Raw genomic sequence first — 9,263 nt, 5'->3', positions numbered from 1 at the left:
CATCTTTTAACTTCTGTTATAAAAAGTACACATTGCTGACCACTTTTATTTAACCCAGTTCAAAAGTAGAAAAGCTACAGTTAGAAAACTACCATTTTAACGCTTTAACTTCTATTTCTTGCACAAGGAGCAGGAGGGGTTTCTCCTCACCATTTCTCTGTTTTACCAAAATAAAACCTTTACTAAGGGGCTGGGAATGTGGCTTGGCAATAAAGTGCTTGCCTACCATGCATGAAGCCCTGGGTTCAGTTTCTCAGCACCACATAAACAGAAAAGGCTGGAAGTAGTGCTGTGGCTAGTAGCCTTGAGCAAAAAGAAGCTGGGGAAAGTGCTCAGGCCCTGAGTCCCAAGCCCCAGGACTGCCCCCAACCCCCACCCAAAGAAAAAGAATTTTACTAAAACTTTCTATTTAAAAAATAATAGACCAAGCCCAGTGCAGGTGGCTCACTAGTATAACCCTACTCAAGAAAGACTCCATATCTCCAATTAACCACCAGAAAACCAGAAGGGGCCTGCAGGTGGTAGAGCAGTAGTCTTGAGCTGAAGAACTCAGGGACAGCTGCCAAGGTCAGAGTTCAAGCCTCCTGGCCAAAAAAAAAACAATAGGCCTGCCAGTCACTGGTGGCTCATGCCTGCGATCCTAGCTACTTAGGAGACTGAGATCAGAGGATCACAGTGTTCAAAGCCAGCCTGGATAGAGAAGTCCCTGTGAGATGCTTATCTCTAACAACCCCCAAACTGGAAGTAGAGCTGTGATTCAAACTGGTAGAGTGTTAGCCTTGAGCACGAAAGCTCAAGGACAACACCTGAGCCCTGAGCTTAAGCCCCACGAGCAAAAAGGCCAAGGCTCTGGCAGTTCACACCTTTAATCCTAACTACTCAGGAGGCTGAGATCTGAAGATCGGGGTTCAAAGCCAGCCCTGGCAGGGATGTCCATGAAACTCTTTATCTCCAAATAACCACCAGAAAGCTGGAAGTGGAGCTATGGCTCAAAGTGATAGAGCATAGCTTTGAGCAAAAGAGCTCAGAGACAACGGTGCCCAGATCCTGAGTTCAAGCCCTATGACTGACAATAGTAATAAGTAAGCCAGGCACACTCCTGGCTTATACTGTAATTCTAGCTACTCAGGAGGCTGAGGATAGCGTTTTGAAGTGAGTCAGTAGACAATCTAAGAGACTCTTCAGTTAACTGGCAAAAGGCTAGCACAAAAAAAGGTTGGCATAAATGGTAGAGTACCAATCATGAGAGGCCCTGTGTTCAAGCCCTAGTACCCAGGTATGTGTTATGAACGGTAATATTTTGAAAAATCTGATGAGAGCAAGTGGCAGAAATTTTATATTAGGTATTAAAATGTCCGTTCTTTGTAAGTAGAAGAAAAATAAGTGAATAGAAATACTAGGACTGGGGCTGGGAGTGTGGCTTAGAGGTGGAGTGCTTGCCTAGCATGCATGAAAACCCTGGTTTCCTCAGCATCAAATAAGCCAAAAAATCCAGAAGTGGTGCTGTGGCTCAAGTGGTAGAGTGCTAACCTTGAACAAAAAAGAAACCAGGGACAGTGCTCAGGCCCTGACTTCAAGCCCCAGGACTGGCAAAAGAAAAGAAAAAGAAATACTAGGACTTAGGGGCAGACAAATCTAAGACTGATCTCCAATTAACCAGCAAAAGTCAGAAGTGGAGTTGTGGCTCAAGTGGCAAAGCACCAGCCTTGAGTGAAGTGTTGAATGTGAGGCCCTAAGTTCAAGAAACTACCAAAACAAAAACAAATACCAAAACTAGACATGTGGATCAAGTAATGGTAGAGCACCAACCATGAGCCAAATAAAACGGATACTGGTGGTGGTATACTCCTGTAATCTCAGCAATTGGTAGGCTGAAACAGAGAGGGATCTTGAGTTTAACCTGTCTATATAATGAGATCCTATCTCTAAAAACAAACAAGAACTTTGAATCCTTTTGAAAACACATTATTCCTGAAATGTGTTTCTTTTCTGCTTGCCTGATGTGCTAGGGCACTTTTTAACTTACCATTTCTTTGTGTGTGTGAGTGTGTGCATGCACATACTAGAGCTTGAGCTCAGGGCCTTATATTCTAATTTGATGGCTGGTGCTCTACCACTTAAGCCATACCTCCAACTTCAACTTTTTTGGTGCTGTTTTGGAGCTTGAACTCAAGGCATGGGTGCTGTCCTTGTATTTTTTGTCTCAAGGCTGGCAACTCTTACCACTTGAGCCATGGCTCCACTTCTGGCTTTGGGCTGGCTTATTGGAGATAGTCTCAAGGCCAGGACTTTCCCTGTGCATGCTGGCTTTGAACTGTGCTCCTCAGATCTCAAGCCTCCTGAGTAGCTAGAATTTTGAGCCACTAGCACTTGATTCTTTTAATTTTTTACTGCTGTTTTGTGAGAAAATGATTAGACGCAATTCCTATTTGAACTCTCTGTACTTGATAATTGAGCACTAAAGTTGAAAACTATCATAGGAAAAGAGTCACCAGCAATTGGTGCTGATGTACATGCTTTTTGATTCAATGGTTTTATTTACCAGAATTTTTTCTACAGATAATAACATGCCCAAAGATCTGTAAGGCCAGTTACTGCAGTGTTATTCTTAGTACGAAAATATTCATTAGCAGAAGACTAGTAAATAAAAATAAGTGATATTGTATAGCTACTAAGAAAAAAATATAGCCCAATGTGCTACATAGGGATCACTTACATTAAATGAAAACTAGAGGGATAAAGAACTTCTTAGAATGCTATGACTGGAGAGTACAGGCTAGATATTGTATAGTTTTTCACTGTCCTGGGAAAAAGGAAATAGGATCAGGAGAGAGAGCTGCACTTTTTATTTTATTTTATTTTTTTGCCAGTCCTGGGGCTTGAACTCAGGGCGTGAACACTGTCCCTGGCTTCTTTTTTATTCAAGGCTAGCACTCTGCCACTTGAGCCACAGCGCCACTTCTGGCTTTTTCTATATATGTGGAACTGAGGAATTGAACCCAGGGCTTCATGTATACAAATGAGGCAAGCACTCTACCCCTAGGCCATATTCCCAGTCCCTCTAGTTGTACTTAAAAAAAAACAAAAAACTTTTTTTCCTGCATAAATAGATAAAAAGTTATTTTGAAGCTTTTAAGCAATTCATTTTAAGACAAGGCCTTGTTTTGAAATGCTTGCTAGCTTCAAAGTATCCTCTCCAACACAGCTTAAACAACTTCTAATTTTAAAAAGTCATGCTTTAGGGGCTGGGAATATGGCCTAGTGGCAAGAGTGCTTGCCTCATATACATGAAGCTCTGGGTTTGATTCTCTAGCACCACATATATAGAAAATGGCCAGAAGTGGCTCTATGGTTCAAGTGGCAGAGTGCTACTAGCCTTGAGCAAAAAGAAGCCAGGAACAGTGCTCAGGCCCTGAGTCCAAGCTCCAGGACTGGCAAAAAAAAAAAAAAGTCATGCTTTACATTTAGTAAAGACAAATTGTGTCAGTAAGTCAGGGCAAAAAAAAAGAATTTAGATTTCAAAAACAAGAATAGGCCAAGGCTCTGGTGGGTCACACCTGTAATCCTAACTACTCAGGAGGCTGAGCCTCTGAGGTTCATGGTTTAAAGCTAGCTTGAACAAAAGATCCATGAAGACTCTTAACTCTGTAAGTACCAAAAAGCTGGAAGGAGCTGTGGCTCAAGTGGAAGATTACTAGCCTTGAGCAAATAAAGCTAAGACCGCATTCAAGCCCTGAGTTCAAACCCCAGTATCTTTTTACACACAGACTCCACATTTCAAATCCAACTACTTTGTCAGAAAAGGAATTAGAATGCAACTTCCATAGACATTTGAGCTGTGTTAAATAAATAGGAAGAGGGTAGGTATAGGTGCTCATAAAATTGACATACTTAGCCTTATGTTTGAAAACATGCCCTATAACCAATGCATTACTTTCAAAGTAGAAAATAAATTTCACATTGTTGCTCTGTTAAGTCTCAGGTGGCCTTTAGGATCAAGATTGCTCTACTTAAAGACATGACCAGAGGAACAGTGAATGTAAGAAATAAACTTCTGTTTAAGTCTTTTAGAAAGTAGAAGCTTATGGGCCTGGGAATGTGGCTTAGTGGTAGAGTGTTCACCTAGCATGCATGAAACCCTGGGTTCGATTCCTCAGCACCACATACACAGAAAAACCCGCAAGTGGACGCTGTGGCTCAAGTGGTAGAGTGCTGGCCTTGAGCAAAAAAGAAGCCAGGGACAGCAGTTTATAGTAGGACATCAATAGGCCATGGGGATGTAGTTTTAAGTAGAAATTTACTTTCAAAATTCTGGTGGGGATAGAAGTAATTTGAGTGGTTTATGGGCCCACAGTATTGCTTTCAATGCTGAGGCCTGAAAATGTATGCTGTAGTTTGAAGAGTGGTTTATACGTGGCAATTTGATGGTTTAGGAAATTCTTCATGATTGGAACAAAATTTCCTTAGGGCCTTAGGAATATTTTAAAAACTTGTTTTATGAGTATGTATGTTTTTTTCCTCAGCATCAGTAGGAAAATTCCTATTTGTCACATTGTGACCAATGTCACAAAGCCTATTAATAAAGAGCCATTTTAAATCTTGGTTTTGAGGAAATAAATCACTACATTCTGGAATCTAAAAGAGGTTAATAACTAAACTAGTTTAATAACAACTGAACATTTGACAGATTAGTAGTGAATATTAACGTCTCTTAAGAACAAACTAGATTGTTTTGCAGTCTAGCCAGAAAAGTACACAAAGCAAAAGACGTGTGTGTGTGTGTGTGTGTGTGTGTGTGTATCAGTAATTACACACTGGGCACCCAGTATATCTCAAGCACAGTTATAGATATGGGACCTACATCAGTAAACAATACCCCAGCCTTTGTGGATTTAAGATGGACAAAATATGCAGCAGATGCCATCAAGTCCTATGTAGAAAAGTTAAACAGGGAAAGAGGAAGTTTTTTATATAGGGGAGTTTGAGAAAAGCTTTGAAGAAGGCAGTGCCACAAGACAGGTCATAGCATCAAGGAAGGCACACTTAGTGCAGAGGCTCTAAGTCAGGGTGTTCTGGCAAGTTCAAGGATCAATCGAGGGTGGGAATAAGGGCTTAGTGGTACAATACTTGCCTAGCATGCCTAAAGCTCTGGGTTCAATTTCTCAGCACCACATAAATGGAAAAAGCTGGAAGTGACACTGGCTCAAGGGGTAGAGTGCTAGCCTGGAGCAAAAGGAAGCCAGGGACAGTGTTCAGGCCCTGAGTTCAAGTCCCAGGACTGGCAAAAAAAAAAAAATTCAGGATGAGCTGCATATCGGTGGCTCACACCTGTAATGTGAGCTACTTAGAGGAGTCTGAGATCTGAAGATTGTGGTTCCCAAGAAAGTCCATGAGACTCCAATTAACTACCCCCCCCCCCAAAAAAAATGGAAGTAGAAGTGGCTCTAGTGGTAGAGTGCTACTCTTGAGCAAAAAAGCTCAGGGATGACGCCAGGCCCTGATTTCAAGCCCCAGAACCACCACCAAAAAATAGAAAGGGGGCTGGGAAGTAGCCCAGTGTAAAGTGCTTGCCTAGCAAGTGCAATATCTTGGGTTCAATCCCCAGTACCGACAAAGATAAATAAATAGAGTAGAATCATCAAGATGACCAGTTTGGCTGAGTCTACAGCACAAAGAGCAGTAGAAAATTAAAGGTATGTCATGTTAAAAAAAACTTCAGTTTTATTCTGAGAGGGAAAGTTCAGGAGGATTTTTGACAATCGCATTTTTTAAAGGATCTCTGGCCATTGGACTGATGAGTCAAGCAGGTTCTGGTGGGTGGACATTAGCAACTGATTTTATTTCCTTGGTAGTTCTAATGTACAGCCAGTTTAATACCTAGTTATATTGCCATAGGCCAAAAATACTAATGCATGATGACTCCCCATCATGGTCCAGAAGTAGGGATTTTAAATGTTGCAGATTTTATAAAATGATTGCACATACTTATCTATTGGCTCTCTTAAGACAAAGCCTATCAAATTATGATAAACAATGCTGTCACGATAAAACAATGTCATTAGTAAAACAGTAAAATGTTTTTGTGTGTTAACATAACTGAATAGCCAGGCACTGGTGGCTCATGCCTATAATCCTTGCTACTCAGGATGCTGAGATCTGAGAATCAAGAATCATTCTGGGCAGACTAAGCCAAGAAACTTATCTCCAATTAACCACCAAAAAGCAGAAAATGGATGAAGTATGGCTTAAGTGGTAGAGTGTCAGCTGTAGTAAAATCTGAGCAAAAACTTGAAAAGCCTGGCTCACACCTTCAGTATCAGTTAAAAAAAAAAAGATAATTTTATCTTACCCAGAAAAGAATTTAGTATTTTCCTATTGGTATCGGTATCAGACAGAAATGCAAAGGAGGTACAAGGATCACATCTTCGTGGAAATACCCAACCTTAGGCCAGAAAGAAAAATCAAGATGACAAAATGGTAGCTTTAGAAAGGTACCACGCTCTTCTGATAAGTACTGGACTAAATTACCTGAGTTATTTTCCTTTAACCATATTGTTTCCCATGATTATATACAAGTTACTTCTAGATTCTTTAAATAATTTAGTCTCTCCCTAAAAATTCTTTAAAACCAGTAGCATTAGTAATGACTTAGGCAGCCATTATTCAGAGCAAATTCAACTATTGTGGCTGGGGTGTTTGTAGGTCTGCTATACAAGTGTTCTTGGCCTGTGAAAGGCCTTGGGTTTAATCCCTAGTATTGAAAGAAAGAAAAAACACCTCAGTACTTTATACTAGCTCCTCACAAGCTGAAAGCAAGCAAGCGTAAACATTTGGCTTAGCTATAAGGTAAATGAATGTTCTAGTATATGAAGAATTTTAAAAGCAAACCAAGTAATTGTATAAATTTTATGACCATGGTTGGACCTTTTAACACAACACAATGGGAATGTTCATATTCATTTTTCCCCCAAAGGAAAAATTTCTTAATCACCACTATGTTGCACAGTAGAATAGAAACATGAGTTCAGATACTTATTCAAGTTTCTAAGGACTGCAAATAACAAAGACACAATTTTACTTCCAAAATCTGAAGTCACCGACATGATTTTGTATGTTGTCAGGCTTTACCTAAAAAGTCATTATTCAGATATAGTTCCCATGTCACATTTAAAAAGCCTCTACCCTACCACAACTTCCTGAGATCTGTGGAGAAACTATAGTCTTGTGATCAGACTCCATAAAGCACTGGCAGTTTTGTAATCATAAGGAAAAATGGACACAGAGTTCATGTGTCAATCAGGTGGAGTCTGCTGATCTGATTAGAAGCCTTGACAAATGCCTGGTGGCGATTGCAAATAACTGCCAAGCATATGGGGATGATACAGTAGCCCACAGTTTTGGGGTCAGCTCTTGTACAAGAATAAAGAAACAAAAACATCTGTAAGTAAGGTATGAGGAAAATAACTGTCCACAACCAAAAAGGCAGAGAAAGTAACCGAGCTTTCAAGGAGTGTGTCCATGTAGTTCCTTCCCGGGGCTCCTCCGGGTGCTGTTGAATGTGTTCCAAAGCCAGTCTGTTGTAAGTCTCATTGATTTCAAAAACATAGTAAAATGCTGCTGCACTTGCTAACAGATAGAGTCCCACTCCAATCCATCCCATCCGCTGACGGAAGTTCATCATTCTCCATGCTCTGTGCCTTCAAAGAAAAAAAGTCCAGTTAGGGTCTAGTAATGCTAGTAATGGCAACTATTGCAATGTACTTTGCTTTAAAGCCAATAGTCTTGAAATACCCCACTACCACATTTAAATTTTAAGTTAGATTTATATTAAATGTGAACATTCATATTAATGTGATTTTATGTAATAATTTCAAGTAAACACCGGTTTCAGTATATAGAATTCTCCTTTTTTATGTGCCTCTCACAGAATAAAGCATCCTGATTAAACCATACAGTACACCATCCTCTCACAAACTGGAATTAAACTAGTTCCCTGTGGGACATTCCGCTTCTATAGTACAAATGCCATCTAGCTTAACAGCGTTGCTTCTGACACATACAGTGGATTCTCCATGTTAATCCAATATCGGAGCCCCCAAGTTAAGACAGCAACTCTTAAGCACTTACAGCGGTCCCGAAAATCTTCCTGTTCCCACGGCTAGCGTTAAAGAGTCACTCAGTTCTGAGTAATCGGGTGGCTTTGGCATTTCAGAACAAGCCACCACAAAAATCCCCTGGGCCGCCTGGCTCGGGGGAGGGCGAGCGCCGCCAGCCCGGTGCACGAGCGAGTAGTGATTTAGTACGGCGTGACCACGGCGGTCACGCGGCGGCCCGGCCCGGCTCCGGAGCCGCAGGCTGGGTCCCTCGGCCCGGCGGGAGGCACCCGGGTCACTGGGGCCTCGCCGGCCCCGCCCCCTGTCGCCACCAAAGCTACGCAGGCTGCGCCAGACCAGAACCTCGCCACCCTGCAACGTCGCGATCGCAGCGCCCACGCGGGCTGCCGGCCAAGACCGCCTGCTAAGACGCGCAGGTCCCGGGTCTCACCTTCCTGTCCCGAGTGGCCCGCCCGCTCGCCCGTTCCGGATGCCGCCGCAGTCGGGACTTCCGGCTCGAACCGGAAGCGCGTGCCCCGCCCCCGGGACGCTCCCCTCGTGACGTCAGAGCGCCCCCGCTCGCCGTGGTGGGTGGTGGGTGACGTGCGGGGTCCGGATCCGCAGCCGGCGCTCCTCAGAGCGGACCCGTCCTCTCGCGTCTGGCGTGGAGTCGTCGTCGGGCTCCGAGGCGGCGGGCCGACGGCTGTGGCTCTGCGGTCGATAACGGGGAGGGGAGGGGAGGCGGCGGCAGCCCGGAGAACCTCCGGGGACCCCGACAGGGACAACCTCTCTGACCGCTCGGCCCTCGCCGGCTGCCCGGTCCCGGCATGCTCGGAGACCGGCGTGGGTGACTGAGCGGGATTACTGGTGAAAGGCGGTAGGCGTCTGGGCACCGTGACGCTGAGGCTGGTTAGAAGATTTGAGCCTTCGGGAAGCTCTAAGGATTGCCGGCATCACTGAGACCTACGCAGGGGCAGAGAGGAGGAGGCTCTGCGTGCTGCTGGCCTAGCGCCCCTGGGCGAGTACAGCCTTGGGAAGACATTCGGGAGGCGCGAAAACAGGAAGGTAGCCATAAATTGGGTTTACCGAGGAGATGAGTCAGGCGCTGATTCCTAAGTAGATACCTGGAAATGGAGCATTCTTTAAACCACCTGGCCCTGATAATGAGTT

General features: G+C 43.6%; 1 protein-coding gene across 2 annotated transcripts; it reads right to left on the bottom strand.

The window, feature by feature from the left end:
• Positions 1 to 6,892: 6,892 nt before the first annotated feature.
• On the bottom strand, positions 6,893 to 8,593 carry Tmem251 (transmembrane protein 251). 2 transcript variants are annotated; one of them, XM_048362127.1, is made up of 2 exons: positions 8,545 to 8,593; positions 6,893 to 7,697 (listed from the first exon to the last, which is right to left on the bottom strand). In XM_048362127.1, exon 2 carries the CDS (start codon positions 7,679 to 7,681, stop codon positions 7,286 to 7,288), a length of 396 nt encoding a protein of 131 aa, XP_048218084.1. In that variant the 5' UTR covers positions 7,682 to 7,697; positions 8,545 to 8,593; the 3' UTR covers positions 6,893 to 7,285. The 2 variants fall into 2 exon arrangements, with proteins under 2 accessions (XP_048218084.1, XP_048218083.1); XM_048362126.1 differs by lacking the exon at positions 8,545 to 8,593 and adding an exon at positions 8,128 to 8,538.
• Positions 8,594 to 9,263: the final 670 nt, after the last annotated feature.

Source organism: Perognathus longimembris, chromosome 14 (genome assembly GCF_023159225.1).
Source record: "Perognathus longimembris pacificus isolate PPM17 chromosome 14, ASM2315922v1, whole genome shotgun sequence".
NCBI classification, from domain to species: Eukaryota; Metazoa; Chordata; class Mammalia; order Rodentia; family Heteromyidae; genus Perognathus; species Perognathus longimembris.
Note: the sequence above shows the minus strand (reverse complement) of the source record. Positions and strands in the feature narration are given on the sequence as shown.

What these genes read in the sequence shown, in the direction of transcription:
- Tmem251 (XM_048362126.1), bottom strand. Translation starts at nt 8,207, where the DNA reads ATGCCAAAGCCACCCGATTACTCAGAACTGAGTGACTCTTTAACGCTA. An exon ending in GGAAGATTTTCGGGACCGCT is followed by an intron (nt 7,698 to 8,127) that starts GTAAGTGCTTAA and finishes TTTTCTTTGAAG; the next exon opens with GCACAGAGCATGGAGAATGA.